The following is a 19,227-nucleotide window of genomic DNA, read 5'->3' as shown; positions in this document are numbered from 1 at the left end:
AGTTTATAGCTCTAGCTGCTACTAGCAAAGAGGTTGAATGGTTAAGGGATCTGTTGATAGTGATACCCCTAATCAAAGAGAATGTATCCATTATATCGATACATTGTGATGGCCAAGCAACATTGGCTATAGCATACAGTGGAGTGTATAATGGAAGTCTAGACATATTAGTCTAAGACATGGATATGTAAGGAAATTGATTCAAAGAGGAGTCATCTCAATATCCTATGTGAGAACAAGTGAAAATCTGGCGGATCCTTTCACTAAGCCACTAACAAGGGATTTAGTGGCTGCATCATCTCAAGGGATGGGACTTAAACTCCCTAAAGAGATTCACGATTGATGGTAACCTATCTTAACACTAGTTATTCAACTAGTGTTAGGTTCAATAGGTAACAACAAGTCAATCAAGTGAATATTAGTTTTACTCAAAACAAGTCCCATCTGAGATATTGAGTACTTGTATGTTACCAAGTTGAGGGTTAAAACCGAAAGGTTTTTTAATAGAATTCAGTCTTATGAAGAAAAGTATTTTTGGTAACAAAATACTGTAAGAATTCTACCTATATGGACCTAGAGGTGGTACCGCCTCTAATGTGAATTGGGAGTATTCTCAAGAACGTTCATGAATGGAAAGTGCACATGGACATTAACGGTGCAAAAAGAGACATAGAGGTCTCAAGTGAACATCGCAAAAGTTTGTGTGTTATCACCGATTTGTTATCATGAAAAGATGGTTCAATGCCTAGTGCAACCAAATTTTTGACAAATTTTGTGATAATTACACTATAGTAAAGTTCAAGTTGAAAAAAACTTTACTTTATGCATCAATGCAATTACTCCTATAAGAGAGAGTTCTTATTTAATCAAGTGAGGGATATGTTATATTTTTAAAATATAATGATTGATTAAATAAGTGTCCCAATAGATGAATATTTAATCTAGTGGGGGAATGTTATATTATTTTATAATATAATGTTTTTTATTAAATAAGTTGACATAGGGTGTCACATATTGTAACATATAACAGAGAGTTACATTTTTAGATATATGTGAAATATCCAAATATGTAACATATTTGGTGTTACAAATTTAATCACAAATTTGTAACTTCCAAATATTACCCATTACTGTGTAAATTTGTTGCTACACAATATTAAGATGAATTTCTTAAAGTCATAAGAGATATGACTCTTAGAGATGTGATTTTAACTCCCATAATGTGTATGGGAGTTACAAAACCAAGTGGGAATGAATTTGGAACGTTTTGGCAAAGTTGGAAAATTGGTTGCTGAAAAACGTCTTGGGTCGCGGCCTGAGTTTTTCAAGGTGCGGCCCAAGAGGCAAAAACACATCATGGGTCGCAACTTGTTTTTTCAGGCCGTGGCCTGAGCGGCTGACAACATTTTCCAAACTTCGGTTTTATCCAATTTTGAACGTTTCCAACAGCCAAGTAACTCCCAAATCTCTATTTTATTTCCATAAATAGCCAATTAATGATTGGTAACAGCCATCGGGGTTGGTGGAATTTGAAATTCAATGGGTGTCTCAAAACTCTATAAATAGGAGCCTAATGCTCACTTGTATGACACAACATTTCTATCCATTAGAGAACTTGGCTAGAAACGCCTTGAGGCTTGATTATTCCATAAATCATTTCAGAAAATCTGTGAGAGATCCCTTAGTGCTTGAGTTAGGGGGAAATAAGCTTTTGGAGAATGGTTTCAAACCTTGTTCAAGTTGGTGATCCCCAACACTCTTCACTTTGGTAGTGTGAGTGAGAGTTGTTTCTATTTTGTTTTCTTGTTCTTTCTTTCTATTCTATTTCTCTTCATCTTCATATTCTTCTCTTTTGTTTATTTTTATTTCTTGTTTTGAGTTGTAATCTTCTTTTCTTTTTGTTTCAAACACTTCACCTTATTTGTATTATTTTGCATAGAGTTGTATTTCTCTATTTCTCTTCTTCTATTTCTTCTTTTATTTATTTGTATTTTTAGTCATAAAGTTGTAACTTTATTTAATCAATAATGCTTTAGAGTTGTAATCTTTATTTCTTTTGATTCAAACCCTTCACTTTATTTGTATCTTTTGCTTAGAGTTGTATTTCACTATTCTCTACTTCTATTTCTTCTTTTGTTTATTTGTATTTTCAGTTATAGAGTTGTAACACTTTATTTAATCAATCAATATTTATTTGTAATGTTTTGTTTAGAGTTATAATTATCTTACCATTTCCATTGAGGCAAAACTATTTTTCCTAACATTCAAAAGCGTACCCTTGTTTGTTTCAATGGAAGGTGAAACCATGAAGATAATGAATCAAGACCTAGTGAGATTGGATAGGTTTGATGGGTCCAATTTCACTAGGTGGCAAGACAAGATGAGATTCCTCTTGACTACTCTCAAAATCACCTAGTGAATTTGAATTCCTAACATTATTGATTAGGGTGAGACCATCAAGATTATGAATCAAGACCTAGTGAGATTAGATAGGTTTGATGGGTCCAATTTCACTAGATAGCAAGACAAGGTGAGGTTTCTCCTATTTTTCAAAACAATCAATTGTTTCATAGATGAAATTCAAACCCCCATGGCTCCTATTTTTCTAAATAACTCCCAAATTCTCAATTTCAAATTCCACCAACCCCCATGGATGTTACCAATGATTAATTGGATGTTTATGGAATTAAAATAGATAATTTGGGAGTTATTTGGCTGTTGGAAACGTTCAAAATTGGATAAAACCGAAAGTTGGAAGATGTTGTCAGCCACTTGGGCCATGGCCTGACAAACAGGCGTTGCGACCTAACAAACAGGCGCTGCAGCCCTTGACATTTTCCAGCAACCAATTTTTCAATTTTTCCAAAATGTTCCAAATTTATTCCCACTTGATTTTGTAACTTCCATACACAATATGGGAGTTAAAATCACATCTCTATCAGCCATTTCTCATATGGCTTTAAGAAATTCATCTCAATATTGTGTAACAATAAATTTACACAATAATGGGTGATATTTGGACGTTACAAATTTGTAACACTAAATATGTTACATATTTGGATATATCTCATATATCTAAATATTGTAACTCTCTATTATATGTTACAATATGTGACACTCTTTGTCACATTTATTTAATCTAAAATATTATATTATAATATAATATAATATTACATTATATTATAAAATAATATAACACTTCCTGAGGCCTTTCCTCTCATGGAGGTATCAGCCTTTATTAGGAGGCTTTTCCTATAGGACCTTTTGATCTTCTTGATGTTCATAAGGATAGCTAATCCTCGTGAATTCAAGAGGTGCCTTGCAAGGTCTTCTTCCTTATTTATAAGGGTCTTTTTTAGGACCCCTTTTTATATAAGGGTCTCTTTTAGGATCCTTTTTTGGCTGTATACTCTGCCCCTCAAGTGGTTGGCGAGATTTATCTCGTCGGGAACTTTGATCATTTTGCTCATGCACTTTGATAATTATTGGAAATGAGAGTTAGATAGTGTGATCATTTTGCTCATACATGAGAGTTCTTACTACATATCAAGGGGTCTAAGTTAGCCCTCTACTTCATAGCTATTACACTTAAACTTGCATGTTTAGACAAAGCAATAATATTCTTGCCTCAGACATGGAGGTCTTAACGATAATATTTTTTTAGATGCTCTGCGTTCCACACTCTGGGTACCATGGTATCATCCAAACGTGCCAGCTTGTAGGTGTTAGGGGGCACCACCTAGGCAACTTGGTAGGGCCCTTCCCAGTTTTCCCCTAATACACCCGCACTGGGGTCTCAAGTGTTTGGAAAAAATTTCCATAACACAAGGTCTCCGACCCTGAACGTCCTCTCTCGCACCCTTGAGTTATAGTATATTGCGGCCCGTTGCTGGTACGTTGCCAACTTCAGTTGTGCCCTTTCTCTTCTCACTTCCAACAAGTCAAAAATTTCAGCCAATGCTGCGTGATTAGCCTGGTCATCGTATGCTTGTATGCGGAAGGAGTTGACTTTCATGTCTATTTGAAGAACAACCTCGCACCCATAGGCTAAGGAAAAATGCGTTTCTCCAGTAGTGGAACGGGGCGTGGTCCTATAGGCCCAAAGCACATTGGGTAGTTCTTCGACCCATTCTCCTTTCAACTTTTCCAACTTTGTTTTCAGGATCCTTTTTAGGATCTTCTTGATGGCCTCCACTTGTCCATTGGCTTGCAGGTGCAGTACAGCGGAGAAACTCCTCTTGATCTACTATATTCTTCGAATAACCCTCCTTCAAACTGTGTCCCATTATCAGAGATTATCTTGTAGGGTACTCCAAACCTGCAGATGATAAATTTGTTGACAAAGGTGGTGATTTGCTTAGCCATTATGTTGACTAGAGGCTCTACTTCCACCCATTTAGTAAAGTAATCGACTGCTAGAACTGCGTACTTCGCTCCTCCCCTTCCTCTTGGTAACGCTCCGACCAAGTCAATCCCCCACACAGCAAAGGGCCATGGACTGGTCATGCTCACCAGCTCATTTAGTGACTGTCTGGGGTAATTTGCATGTCATTGGCACTTGTCACATCTTCTCGTGAAATCGCCCACGTCCTTTTCCATGGTAGGCCAATAATACCCCTGTCGTATGGCTATTTTTGCCATGGATTGCCCCCCAGCATGATTTCCACACTCTCCTTCATGTATCTCTTGCAGGACCTTTAAAGCCTCTCCCTTGTCTATACACCATAGGAGCAGGGTGGAGAAGCCTCTTTCATACAAAACTCCATCTACTAGGGTGTATTGGGCGGCTTTGTAAATCAGCCTACGGGCATCTTTTTTGTCCAAATGCAATGTTCCATCACTTAAGTACCTTAAGATGGGTGTAGACCATGACTCCTTTAGATTATTTACCATGTGAACCTCCTCTTCTACTATGCTTGGCCTGGAGAGGTATTCGACAGGGATCGACTCAAGCGTGTCTTCGTCTCGAGTAGAGGCGAGTTTTGCGAGAGCATCGACATTTGTGTTTTGCTCCCTTGGGATCTGTTCTATGGTGTATTTTTCGAACTGATCCAAATACCTTTTCACTTTGTCAAGATATGCAACCATTTTGGGTCCTCTAGCTTGATGTTTGCCCTTCACCTGAAATACTACTAACTGTGAGTCACTAAAGACATCCAAATGTGTTACCTTCAGCTCCCTGGCTAGTCGCAGGCCAACCAGTAGTGCTTCTTATTCTGCTTCATTGTTGGAAGCTTCAAATCTAAATCTTAATGCACAATACATCTTATGTCCCTCAGGTCCCGTCATTAGCATGCCAACACCGACTCCTTCTTCGTTAGATGCCCCGTCCACATGGAGGCTCCATTCTTCATGCTGCTTTTCCCCTTTGCTTGTTGGTTCATTCTCTTCTATTTCTCCCTCCTCATGTGGTGCTGGCAAGACGGAGTCACGAGGTGCTGACTTGGGGCGCAATGGCGTCTTGCGTGGTGTTGGCGAGATGGGGTCGCGAGGCACTGACTTGGGGCACGATGGCGTCTTGTGTGGTATTGGCGAGATGGGGTCGCGGCATCTGGGCGCCTGGGCGAAGTGAGGCATGTCCTGCTATGCGAGGCCATCATGGCCTCCAGACACCCGAGCGAGACCTCTGAGTCAAGCGCGAGGAGAGCACCTCGCGGGACCACTCATGTGAAATGACTGTGTTAGGCGTGACGCAAGGCCGAAATGGTGGTACTGCTGAGACCATGTTTGATGCCTTTTTCACTGAGTCAGTGCTCCAAGAGACCAACAGGGCGTTGGTCATGGTTGCTTTGGACTTTCAAGGGACCATAAAAATGAGATGTGGGTCTTACACAGGTGTGGAATTTTTAGCATCCACAGACAGTAGGGAGTTGTCTGTGGACCTGATTGAGTTAGCGATGGACAACTTTGATATGATCCTTAGGATGGATTGGTTATCAAAGTACGGGGCGACAATTGACTGCAAGAGCATGATGGTAACCTTTGAACTGGATGGGGAGGTACCCTTTGTATTTGTGGGGACAGTGAATGGACCGCGAGTACCTATGATGTCAGCACTGAAGGCTATAGACCTAATGCAAGAAGGTTGCATAAGAGTCCTATCAAACAATGTGGATACCTCTAGGATTGCTTCGGTTGGATAGGATGAGACCTAATTAGTATGTGAGTTTCCTGATGTGTTCCCAACAGACTTGCCAGGGTTTCCACCACACTGAGATATTGAGTTCGTCATAGAGTTGGCGCCAGGGGCAGAGCCAATATCTAGGACACCTTATAGAATGGCTCTGGCAGAGTTGAAGGAACTGAAGATTTAGTTGCAAGTTTGCTGGATTTAGGATTTATTTGACCGATATTTTTGCCATTGGGTGCTCCAGGGTTGTTCATCAAGAAGTAGGATGGATCCTTAAGGATGTGTATTGACTACAGAGAATTGAACAAGTTGACCATTAAGAACAACTACCCACTACCTAGGATTGGCGACCTATTTGACCAGCTATAAGGGAAGACAGTGTTTTCCAGGATTGACATTCTGTCAGGCTACCTCTAGTTAAGGATTAGAGAGGAGTACATACCAAAGACTGCATTCTGCACGAGGTATGGACCTTATGAATTCTTGGTCATGTCCTTTGGATTAACCAATGCCCCAGCAGCCTTTATGGATTTTATGAATAGGGTCTTTAGGGATTACTTGGACAAGTTTGTGATTGTATTCATCGACGACATACTGGTGTACTCCCAGTCTGAGATAGAGCACCAGCAGCATCTTCGTTTTGTGCTACAGCGGTTGAGAGAGCATAAGTTATATGCTAAGTTCAACAAGTGTGAGTTTTGGTTACCCCAAGTAACATTTATGGGCCATATTTTCAGCAATGAGGGGATTCTGGTGGACCCAAGCAAGATTGAGGCAATGAGGGATTGGCCCAAGTCGAGCAATGTACCAGAGGTTAGGAGTTTCTTGGGATCGGCAGGGTACTATCGGCAGTTCTTGAGGGATTCTCAAGAATAGCCACACCGTTGACCGAACTAACATGTAAGAAGACCAAGTACATCTTGACAGATAGATGTGTGAATAGCTTCAAGGAGTTGAAGTGGCAACTGGTCACTACTCCGGTATTGAGCCTGCTATCACACAATGAGAAGTTCATCATCTACTACGATGCTTCCAAGTAGGGTTTAGGGTGTGTATTGATGCAAGTTGGAAAGGTGATAGCCTACGCATCGAGACGATTGAATGAGTATGAGTAGAGGTATCCCACTCATGATCTGCAATTGACAGCGGTGGTATTTGCAGTGAAGGTTTGGAGGCATTATTTCTATGGCGAGAAGTACGAAATATACACCGACCATAAGAGTTTAAAGTACTTTTTTAATCAGAAGGATCTGAATATGCACCAGAGATGTTGGCTGGAATTGGTAAAGGATTACGACTATGATATTCTATACCATCCTGGGAAGGCCAATGTGGTGGCCGACGCATTGAGCCGGAAGCCCAGGACAATTATTCAGTTTTAGGCAGACATCAGATAGGCTAGTTGAAGAGATGACTATAGTAGGTATTGAATTGGTAGTTGGTCAGCTAGCCAATATCACTCTTCAGTCCACACTGCTTGAGAGGATCAAGGAAGCACAGAGGGAGGATCCCCAATTTAGGACGCACATAGAGGATGTCTTAGCCGGAGTGGCTAAGGACTTTTCTATTTCAGAGATAAGTTTTCTGAGGTACAAAGGTCAGATTTGCGTTTCAATGGATTCTGGTATCCGGCGAGAGATTTTGGATGAGTCTGATACCACTCCCTATTCCTTACATCCAGGTACGACGAAGATGTACCAATATTTTAGAACCTTGTATTGGTAGCCAGAAATGAAGAGGGATGTGGTGGATTATGTGGCCAAGTGTTTGACTTGCCAGCAGATAAAGGCTGAACATCAGAGGCCAACAGGGTTGCTACAGCCTTTAGGGATTCTAGAGTGGAAATGGACGGATATGACCATGGACTTCGTTGTTGGACTACCGAAGACTGTGGGACAGTATGATTCTGTGTCGGTGATTGTGGATAGGTACACCAACTCAACCTGCCTTTTTCTTGTTGAGATGACTTATACAGTGGAGCAATATGTTCTATTGTATGTGAAGGAAATTGTGCGATTACATGGGGCTCCGAGGTCGATAGTATCCGTCAGGGACCCATCTTCACCTCCAAGTTTTGGGAGAGCCTGCAGAAGGCTATGGGTACACAATTGCGGTTTAGTACCGCCTATCTTCCTTAGACAAATGGATAGTCTGAGAGGATGATTCAGATACTAGAGGATATTTTGTGAGCCAACTTGCTGAATTTTTGGGGATCTTGGAGTTAGTATCTCCATTTGATTGAGTTTTTATATAATAACAATTATCAGGGTGACTATCGGAGTGGCTCCATATGAGAAGCTTTATGGGAGGAAGTGAAGATCACCCATCCATTGGGATGAGATGGGTGAGAGGAATTATTTAGGTCCTGAAGTTGTTCAGAGGACCAATAAGGCAATTGGAGCTCGAATGCTCACCTCCCAGAGTCGACAAAAGAGTTAGTCCAACTTGAGACACAAGAGTGTAGAGTTTCAAGTCGGTGATTGTGTGTTTCTCAGAGTTTCTCCCTTGAGAGGGGTGAAACGATTTGGAGTGAGGGGCAAGTTGAGCCCTAGGTTTGTTTGCCCCTTTGAGATTTTGTAATGAGTTGGTGAGGTAGCCTACAAATTGGCGATGTCTCCAGCTCTATTAAGGGTTCACAATGTATTTCATGTGTCCATGCTCCGGAAGTATGTGTCAAATTCTACACACATGCTGAGTTATGAGAACTTGGAGCTGGATCAAGATTTATCTTATGAGGAGAAGTCAATTTAGATTATAGACCGAAAGGATAAATTCTTGCGAAACAAGACCATCGTCTTAGTGAAACTGCTGTGGAGGAACAACAAAGTGGAAAGGGCGACTTGGGAGCTTGAGTCTGACATGCGGGATCGATATCCCGAGTTATTCAGGTAAATTTTGAGGACGAAATTTTTGTAAGGAGGGGATTATTGTAGCGTCTCCAATTTGCTAATAAGGCTTAGGGCCTTGATTAGCATGCCAGGAGGGCAATAACTGGTTTAATTATGTTAATATGTGAATTAAATGATTATGTGATTCGAAATGCATGTTTAGGTGAATTAAACATGCATGTGGGCCCAACTTGGTTATTAGGGGCATATTTGTAATTTTAGCCCATTAAGGGCATAAATGCAATATATTTGTGTGATGTGATTGATGCCACAAGATTGTGGTGATATATTTTTAATGTGTGATTCGAGATGGTCCTAGGGAGCAAAATAGCTAAACGGTCACAACGTGGTCGAGTACCCGGCTCGGGGCGAGCCTAGGGGTATTTTGGGAATGTAGTATGTGTTCGGGAATTACCATGTAATGGGTAGGGATTTAATGTTTGTTTAAGCGTGTGGGAGATTAAATGGGGAATTATAGGAACACTCGAGGACTTAGCAAAATATGGCAAATGACGGAATTTCCCTTGGAGGCATTAAAGGATTTAGGATGGACTTAAGGGAATTTTGGTTATTTTTTGGACTTAGGTGGCTGAGGGTAGGCTTAAGCTGATAAAAAAGAACACACTTCTGGAACTAAGGAAAGACAAAAACAAAATAAAACTCTCTCTATGCTATCTCATTTTCTCTCTCTCGGTTTCCTCTTCCTCTCTTTGGTGCTTGGAAGTTTGAGGAATTCTTGAGGACTCTAGGCTAAGAAATTAAAGGATTAAACTTACTGTGCTTGGGGAATAAGGTCAAGGTTGGAGATATCACAGACTTAAGGGATTTAAGTTTTTTTTTCTGTTGAATTCTGTTGTGAATTTGAAGTTTGCATGAGAGTTGAACTTTTAGTTTGGTTTTGAGTTTTTGGTGAGGATATGGAATTGTTTCTGAATTGCTGTGATGTTTACACTACAAGAAAAAACAGTATTCATAACATTTAAAAACTGCTAACCGGGACTATTGATAGCACTTCTGAAAATGCTAATATAGCCCCTGTTATTAAAAGTCCAGTCTTTTCTATAACAGTTTTTGAATGTTATGTTCTGTGTTATCTTAAACTATTCAATAACACATTTTTAGGTGCTATAATATTCAAATAATAACATTTAGATAGAGTTTTTGGTTATAAATTTGAAGTTTAATCTTGTACTTTTTTCATAACACTTTTCAACTGTTACATTTGATTATTTTAATAACATTTTTAATTTGTTATATTATATAAACCATAACGATTTTATACGCTTATAATATGTTTTTAAATCATAACATTAGTAATAAAATTTTAAATTTTATTTTGATAAGTATACTTATATGGTTTTTTTTTAATTAAAAGATTTTCATTATTGTATTTTGATAAAAAAAATTCAAAATTAATCATAAAATGTATTCTCAATATATTGATAAAACATAAGTATTACATTAAACAGTAACTAATTCAAACCATGAATATGTCTACTTCATGAGATCTTAGTTCTAACTTAAGTTTGAAAGCATAACATAATAAAGTTTCTTGAACATTTTTTACTTCAAAAATGAAAAACAAAAACATTACAAGATACACAAAAGTAAACCATGCATGAAACTTGCTCCATCCTTCAATTCATCATTCTTTGTGCACTTGTCCAGAAGACAAAATTCTCACATTCTATGATATCCCTTTGGGTCTGGTTGACAAGTCCTGGAAGTGATCTGAACCTAAAACAACACATATGGACATTAGACACATTATTTCCCTTAAAACCAAATAGATTATTACATAGATATGCATGAACATCAGATGAGATGAACCTCATACCACTAGCTATTTTGCACAGCTTAACAAAGACCTGTAAAAGATTTCATTAACCCACTTGGAATCCAAACTAACATGTATTTAGCCCAGGTAATGAATGAATGCTATACTATAATTTTAACAGACTTATAATGAAATATCACTGGAACATTGTCCCAAGAACGTAAACAACTCTGAATTGTAGTAAATGGCTGAATGTTATTTGAGGATTGAACAGGGTTAATTAAACAAAGAGAACAAGCACTTAATTAAACTTTAAAGCATGATTTTTAAACAATTTCATGAACAAATTAGATATTTTTGACCTCTGAAAGTATTTGAATCATGGATTAATATTTTTTAGTTGAGAAAGAATGAGTCAAGTTTAACATAAAATGCAAAAATTGGAGTTTTGGTGAAGTGAAATACACAAGCGTTTGAACTAAAAGTTATCTTATAATTTGTAGTTGTTTCAAAGTATCATATCACTATGTATATCACTATGTAGTACCTTTGATGTCATCCACAGTGACGTAAGATTGATGTAAGAGGGCAGCAGCCTTAATAGAGTCGCACTTTGCGAGTTGAATTGCAGCCATGGCTGAGAACAGAACAAATCTTGATCAGCTTAGCGTAAGTAACAACTAGATATATGGTTTGAACTAACAAAGTCAGTCACTGCTCGTGATTGAATTTGTTCACAAGTTATTGTCGAATTTGCCAAAATGTCATCTAGATACCATAATGGAAAACAAAGAAGTATGTCAACAAACTTACCACCCCAACAAAAGCCTGCAGCACCTATTGCATAATAGCCTCTATTTTTCAAATCCTGAATCACTACTTTGGTAAATTCAAATCCCTCGTCCTATTGGAACAAGCAAAAGGTTTCAGAACAAGTCTAAGAGAGTTTTAATACTAGAGTACAACAAATGCTTCCAGAAGTTAAATTAACTTGACAGTTAGGAAAGATTAAGATGCTAAAATAGCAACTATTGGCCTAGCTGAATCTAGAATTAATTTTGCAGAGCCCACAACATGAAAACTTTCAACTAACTCACCAGAAACAATCTTAAGTATCTATTACTAATATTAAGGACTATCACGTATGAATCAAAACACTAGAACCAACCGTGCTATGATCTTTAATCCAAACACTCATAGGTCTTTTAGTATCTACACGAACAAAAGGATCCCCCTTCAAGAAGTCAGGAACGGCCACAAAGAATCCAGCAGCTGCGACTTTGTCGGCCACTTTCCTTTACAATAGGCAGAAGCTTGTATTAGTTTTCAAGAGGGCACACAACATCATTAATACAAATCACAACTTATTTTTCTCAAACAAAAAAGAAAAAAAAACTGTCATGCAAGTGCTTAATAGCGAGTCTTAACGAATCCATGAGAGGTAACTCAAATGGTTGGTTTGTGCCGCTAAGTACCTAAATAACAATTGTTATAGTTTTATGGTTCCCAAATATTATAGATAGATGGAGAGCTAGTAAGAAAAAAACAGTGAACTTGAAAGGTCCTTTACGTAAAATTTTCCTTCTAATCAAATATTGTAAATTAACAAAGCATTCTGATCCCATCAATTTAATCCAGTACATCACACGATACAGTGATAACAATAAGAGTAGTGAAAAATTTATCAAACAAAATGAAAAATTTATCCAAAAGAACAGTAGTGACACATAATTTCAAGCCAGGGCAAGTGATCAAATTAGTAAGAACCCAATATAATATAAAGCTTAAATAAGAACAAAATAATGATAAAATTACCATATACATCAGAAATAAGAACAACAGCATGCTTAGAGTAGGGAGCACCGATGACATAGGTGGGAAGGCCACCAAGTTTCTCGACATGGCCTGCTCCACTGTGTGGATCAAGGATTGGAGGGTCTGAGCAACACAAAGGTCCTGCTCCACTGCTCCACTGTATAGTTAATATATCAGTTTCAGAAGAAGATAACAGATTTATTTTTTTCTTTAAGAGGAAGAACAAGCTTTGAACATTTGCTAAACAACCTGAAACCCAAAATCCCAGTCAGTCCTGGGTATAAGGGAGAATCACACTATCTAATAAATCAGTAAGGAACATAATCTTTCTTACACAAAAAAATGACAGCATTTGAACAATAAAATTCCACCACAAAATTAGGGAGCCCATGCTCTGTGGCCAAATTTGATCAAATTTGAACTGACTTTTTTAAGCAATTATTTTTATATTTTTATAATCGAAATGCATAATTCATTCAGACAAAGTTGGCCATATTGCAAGACTAACATCAAATGTCCTCAACCAATTTAGACATCATCGCCCACTTGGCTTGGCCATATTATGGGCGCACTCTTCAAATTCTTACACAAAAATAGGACCATTAATACCACATATATCCACTATTACTAATATTACACTAATCCCTTTAGAATAGTACAACAACAAATATTTGTCTAATTTAGCTCAGCTTCCTCAACATATAAGTTGGGTGTCATTTTTTTTAACAAAAGGGAATCTTGACTGGTTCCAAATATAATAACAGGCGGAAAAAAAGGGAAGAAGTTTGGACTGGTTTCAAATATTAAGCTAGGGAACACTCTCATATAATAATAATAATAAGAAAAAAAAAGTAGTAATAATGCTAAAAGACATACTGAATTCATTTATAATTAACTCTTATTATTTACTAGTTTTGATATTAAGCACAATCATTGCTCTTATGTATATGTATAGGACGGTGGTGATGAATGAGAGAGAAAGTATAAGTGCTGGGGCATTGTAACTAACTAATGGGGAAGTTTTGGTTTTATTTTGAAGCAATGGATTACCAATCACTGCTCTAAATCCCCTCTATTATGAGAATAACGTATGGGGCAGGGGAATAAAAACTACTGCTCAAACGAAAATTTTCCACATATTGCAGTAAAAAGAATCATCTAGTTGTTTTTTATGCCCTGTTTTCTTAATTTGTTTTCTATTTCTATTGTTGCTCTTTGCAACTACTTAGAAAATAATTCCCTTATATTGCTCTCTAAACAATTTCAGAATAAAGGAAAAGCTAGAAGGAATCAAATAACTCAAGAAAATAAACACACAAAAGGCACCAGCAATTATGTTATTAAAATAATAAGTTACCATCAATTAGAAGCTGCATGAACAAGACAAACAAAATTCAAGAAACATATCATGTATAGCTAGATGCATATTACCATATAACATGCACCCAAATGCATATTACCATATATAATACTTGGCTTTTATTGATTTTGTTTTTCTCAGTAAAAGGAAAAGAAAACTGTGACTACACTTTGTTCATGGAAATTGTTACGTACATGGAAATTGAATAGAGTACTGCATAAAAATAATATATTACACTCAGAAAGCAACAAAACCAGAGATAAGAGAAAACTTCACTTCTTCATTAGCTAGCATATATGGGGTTAACAGTGTTCATAGAACAGCAAGTGGCCACAGTACTCTAAATTTCAAACATATGGTTCCAATTCTATGCGAAGCAAAGAATTCAAGATGAAAAAATAAATATAAAAAGTAACAATGAATTTATAATAGCTAATACAATGCCACTAGAATATAACCATATGGAAAACAACTAAATTACTAGAATAATGCTATTGAAAATAACCATGAGGTGTAAACAAACTATTACGTGATGGATTGCAGCTTCTAAAATTCATAGAAATCTTACATATACTAAGGAAAAATTTAGCAATGAAATTAAGGGTTTAAGTTATTTCTCATACTAGTTCATCTTAAGGCTGCAAAAAGGGAACAAGGAGTTTAAGTTGGCTCAAGAAAAGATTATGTACTCTATATCCACCAGGTGAAGTTTTATGGAAGCTTTAATGGAATGAAGGCTACACTTAAGCAATTGAGTGGCAAAGAACTTACTGTTCCAGGATGGGTCAGAATATAGGCATATCCCTGTGCAAGCTTATCTCGTGGAAATGGCCAGTGACCCTGGAAGAAAATAGAAAGTCAATTTCCCTCAATTCAAGCTCATTAGATATAGATATCACTATATAAATAAGTTATAACTAAAATTTGTATAGTACTTGCTTATCAAGGATAAAAGTTTGGCTTCTTAACCAACATCAAGAAGTGCCAGTAGGAAAAAGCATAGAGAGCAGCATATAAGTAGTAGACAATCGCTCTAGCGAATCTTGCAAATTTGGCTATTCATACTACAGATCGTATTACCAATGTGCATGTTTATGCCTTTTTCTGAATAATTAAATGCATGTAAGAGAGAGACCTGTGTTGATCCTGTATCATGGTTCTCTAGAAATGTGACAGCACGCGAAGGCCACCATCCCATAACTCCAGTTGGTTTGCCTTGAGGATCTATCAATCTCCAGTATTGATTATGTAGAGCAGAGTGGAGGATTCCTGCACAAGGGCAATACCTCAAGAGTTTACATCTTTCATTGAAAATAAGTAAAATAAGAAATGAAATATCTAGGAAATTAAAATAGATATTATGAGAAACTTGAGAAAGCAGAAACATCACCTTTGTTGTGACATCAAATGCTGATGAAGTACCCCCTGTGGCATTGATCCAATTGACTATCCTTTGCCTATGAGCATCTATAATTTGAGTGTTCCATCCCCACACACACAAAAGTAAATAAATAAATAAAAGAGTGTATCTTATATAAAGTAAACTGATCTTTTCTAGCTGCCTAACAAATAGTGCATGACATAAATAACATGATTCAGGTTCCCTTGCTTCAATTTCTAACTCATTGTTTTGTAAAATAATTCTAGGTCCACGTACGTATTGGTAGAGCAAGATCAAAATCTTAACCCATCTTGGGTAGCCAAAAAAGTCTCCAGACATCTAGACCCCAGATGAATAATCAAACATGGTATTTTAGAAATCTTGTATTCTATGCCCCAATCTGGAAGATCAATTCAACAAGTTTGTAGGCACTTGAAAAAAAAAAAATTTTAAAAAAAATGCCACCCTGAAAACAGTGAGGTAGCAGGTAAATAAACTGTACGTGAATGCACACAGATCTCTCAACATTGAGCAAACATAATAGCTAAAATCCTTAAGTGAAGACTTTCTTTCGGGCCTTAAGTTCTTACCTTGATTGTAACACAAGTCGCCATGCTCATAACCTAAACTATCCCAATATTCTCCAATAGCAAATGCAGGATTTGAAGCTTCAATATATTCTTTTACATAAGAACGTGAGAAGCCCCTGTGAACAACATATAAGACAAAAACTTCTACTAAAATATATGAATAGAAATATAATTCTGAATTTATAGAACCATTCAAAACTTTCCCAAACATCCTATCATTCCAATTAGTGTAATCTGCAGTTGACAGAAGTCACTGTGATACCTCTTAAATTAGTCTCCTTTGAACGTCAAGGTGACACATGTTACATTTAGATGGCATGTTCAGTCAGAAAAGTTGAGTACAGTACTAAACAAATGAAATTGACTGGAGCATATAGAATATTAATGTCCTTAGCAGAGCCGTCTAAAGACATGACTTTATAAAGTTATGCTTCATTCATATCAATATCAGCATCTTTGACTCAAAAAGACAAAAATGGGATAGATCTCAAAGATGGAAAGAATGATGTTCATTTATTGTAAAAGTCACTGATGACCTGTAAATGCACAAGCACACAGTGCTCTCAACAATACAAACAGAATTTTTATTTTTATTTTTATTTTTAAATGAATGGTGATGAGGATCTAATCTCATATACATTGCTTTCCATCCAGCTTTATCATTGTGATCTATGAATAAGCAATCCTAGCACAGAAATCAGCAGGAAGTGTTTGAAACACATGTAAAGCTGAAAAAGTTGAGAAATACATTACCTCACAAAGTCGAGGCGCCACCCATCATAACCAATGTAATTTCGAAGCCAATTAACCACTCTTTTATATATTTTCTTACAAACTCCTGGGAATGATCGATGTTTGGTGCGGCATGGAATATATCATCTATGCAAAAATTAAGAGCAACTAAGTAAGATAGAATGCTCTCTCATTTTCCAGCTTAATCATCAAAACTATTATAACATGTTAATCATTTCCAGCTTAATTATTAAAATTAATAATGACATATTGACATTTTCATCTATCGAACATTAACATTTAGACATATACACATGCATATGTATGCATGTAAATATCCACATGCATGCTACTGCAAGGCATTCTATGTCAAGCACTTATAATTACTACATCAATAAACAATTGAATGAAAAGGTACCACTAGAAGGGTTTCCACGACCCTGAAAATTTGGATCATCGCAAACAATTGCCTCAGGACCCCAAGAAAGCTTGCCACCAAAAATGTTCCAAACACCATTTGGGCTCTGAAAACAGCAATACATATATATATATTCTATAATAGAGGCCTCAAAAACATTCTTAAATGGAACCTAAAATACTTCTGATTAAGTAACTATATTATCACTTGATCGTAACAATAGATATGATTAAAATAAATTTTTTATATTAGTTTACCACATATGACAAGCCACCATTCTCATAGGTTCTTAGAAATGATAAATATATTCGCACTCAGAATAATTTGAAAAAAAAGAAGAATTTGTATAACAATGTCTAACCTGTTTATGTGCACACCGATGATTCAGCACAACATCTCCCAAGGCCTATATTCATAGAAATACAGACATTGCACCAGGTTTTAAAACCAAATTTAACATCCAAAACTCAACTTCAAATAAAAAAAATCACAAACATACCAAAAGGTCTTGAGAATGCATTTCTTCAATGCAGTGTTTAAGTTCCTCCTCAGAACCATATGCTGAGTTTAAATTGTACAGATCCGAAGGCATATAACCTGCATGTCCTTAGATAATCAATATCTACTGTCTGCTATAAAATATATATAAAAAAAATTACGGTATATAGATATATCTAAAGAGTCTAAATCAGTGAAGATTAACAGATCAAAATACTACGCAAAATAATAATAATAACAAAAATTAAAAAGTTCTATCTTGAAACGTACACCAATAGACTTTCCTTTTTGAGAGAAATAAATATTCATATATCCAAAACACATAAACAGGATGTGTGGGTCAAGTGGCCAACAATAACATACTAATGCTAAAATAAAAGAGATTGCAAATCCACAAGAAGAGGAAAATCACTAAACAATTTCATCTCCTTTAGATGTTCCTGCAACAAGTTCATATATGTCAAAAAGGAAAGCACATTTCAACTACAATACACAAATTCTTAAAACTTGAGACTCACAGCAAGAAGAAGGGATTCTTTAGCGGTTAGCCTCTCCATTTCTTGGGCGTAAGCAGCTGGAGCTCCTCCCTGTACAGCCTGCTGGACCATTGCTCTGCAAGTCAATCTCCGGGTAGACCCACGAGTCGAGCCACGCCACGCTGTAGACCCACCGCCGCAAGCACCGTCACACCCACGAGCCAGCCACGCCGTAGACCCAAGAGTCGAGCCTCCCTGTCACACGACCGAAGCCGCAGGCCCCATCACCTTGTTACACACCTGCAACAAACAGAGAGAAAGAAAGAAAGATTGAACGAGTGAGAGAGAGAGAGAGAGTTACTGAGTGTGAGAGAGAAACAGAGGAGGCGTGTAGAGTAATTAGGGATTATTGCTTTTGTGTTTCATTTGGCGCCTGTGTATTTCATTTACCGCCCATTTTCCGTGTATTTTGACAATAGCACTTATTAAAATATGCTATATTTTAATGTAATATATGGGCATAATTGTTGTAGTGTTAGGCTGTGTGGATGAGGATTCTAGACTTGATTCTAGGTTTAAATGGTGTTTGGGGTGTGAATTCTTGATTTAGGCTCTGGGAAAATGCAGAGAAATGGTGGGATTTCTGGGTTTTGAGGCTCGAGTCTCGGCCATGTTCATCAGGTGTCGCGACCCGCTTGAATACTGAGGCCTAGGGGCCGTAAAAGTTTGCCCAGGTGTCGCGATGCATGGCATAGCACGCTGCGGCCCATGTCCTTCAACAAAGAGAGCTTTTCTCTCTGACTTGGACGCGCCACAACCCTTAAGGGCTAGGCCACAGCTCAAATGGGAAATATTGGCTATTTTATGGTTTTAAGCTCGAAAACCAAATGTTAAGGCTCGGAAAGGATTCTACTACCCGGTTGAGTAGAATTCAAGGTCCCAGAGGCTAGAATAATATTATGAAGTTATTATTTGGTTTAGGGCTTGATGGATTGTCATTATGAATGTGTTGTGACTAGGTTTACGTCAAAGCTCAGGTTAGGGGATCGTGCTCGGGATCGCGGTAATCAATCAGCTCGGGACATAGGTAAGAAAACTGTTTGTACCTATAGAGCAGGGCGTGGCCCTATTATTTGTGTTGCAGGGCGTGGCCCTATTGTTT

At 37.4% G+C, this 19,227-nt stretch overlaps 3 protein-coding genes across 3 annotated transcripts; all 3 read right to left on the bottom strand.

The window, feature by feature from the left end:
* Positions 1–10,495: 10,495 nt before the first annotated feature.
* On the bottom strand, positions 10,496–12,420 carry LOC133806351 (endo-1,3;1,4-beta-D-glucanase-like). The gene is made up of 5 exons (XM_062244464.1): positions 12,350–12,420; positions 11,964–12,090; positions 11,609–11,699; positions 11,343–11,432; positions 10,496–10,755 (listed from the first exon to the last, which is right to left on the bottom strand). The coding sequence occupies exons 1-5, from the start codon at positions 12,418–12,420 to the stop codon at positions 10,706–10,708; spliced, it is 429 nt and encodes a 142-aa protein (XP_062100448.1). The 3' UTR covers positions 10,496–10,705.
* Positions 12,421–12,551: 131 nt separating this feature from the next.
* Positions 12,552–15,231, bottom strand: LOC133806350 (alpha-amylase type A isozyme-like). Its single transcript, XM_062244463.1, has 3 exons — positions 15,106–15,231; positions 14,742–14,810; positions 12,552–12,767 (listed from the first exon to the last, which is right to left on the bottom strand). The coding sequence occupies exons 1-3, from the start codon at positions 15,166–15,168 to the stop codon at positions 12,552–12,554; spliced, it is 348 nt and encodes a 115-aa protein (XP_062100447.1). The 5' UTR covers positions 15,169–15,231.
* Positions 15,232–16,859: 1,628 nt separating this feature from the next.
* On the bottom strand, positions 16,860–17,684 carry LOC133805079 (alpha-amylase 3, chloroplastic-like). Its single transcript, XM_062243180.1, has 3 exons — positions 17,591–17,684; positions 17,453–17,497; positions 16,860–17,197 (listed from the first exon to the last, which is right to left on the bottom strand). The coding sequence occupies exons 1-3, from the start codon at positions 17,681–17,683 to the stop codon at positions 17,060–17,062; spliced, it is 276 nt and encodes a 91-aa protein (XP_062099164.1). The 5' UTR covers position 17,684; the 3' UTR covers positions 16,860–17,059.
* Between the last annotated feature and the right edge of the window lie 1,543 nt (positions 17,685–19,227).

This window comes from Humulus lupulus, chromosome X, assembly GCF_963169125.1.
Source record: "Humulus lupulus chromosome X, drHumLupu1.1, whole genome shotgun sequence".
NCBI classification, from domain to species: Eukaryota; Viridiplantae; Streptophyta; class Magnoliopsida; order Rosales; family Cannabaceae; genus Humulus; species Humulus lupulus.
The sequence above is the reverse complement of the archived record's forward strand: the minus strand, read 5'-3'. Positions and strand labels throughout refer to the sequence as shown.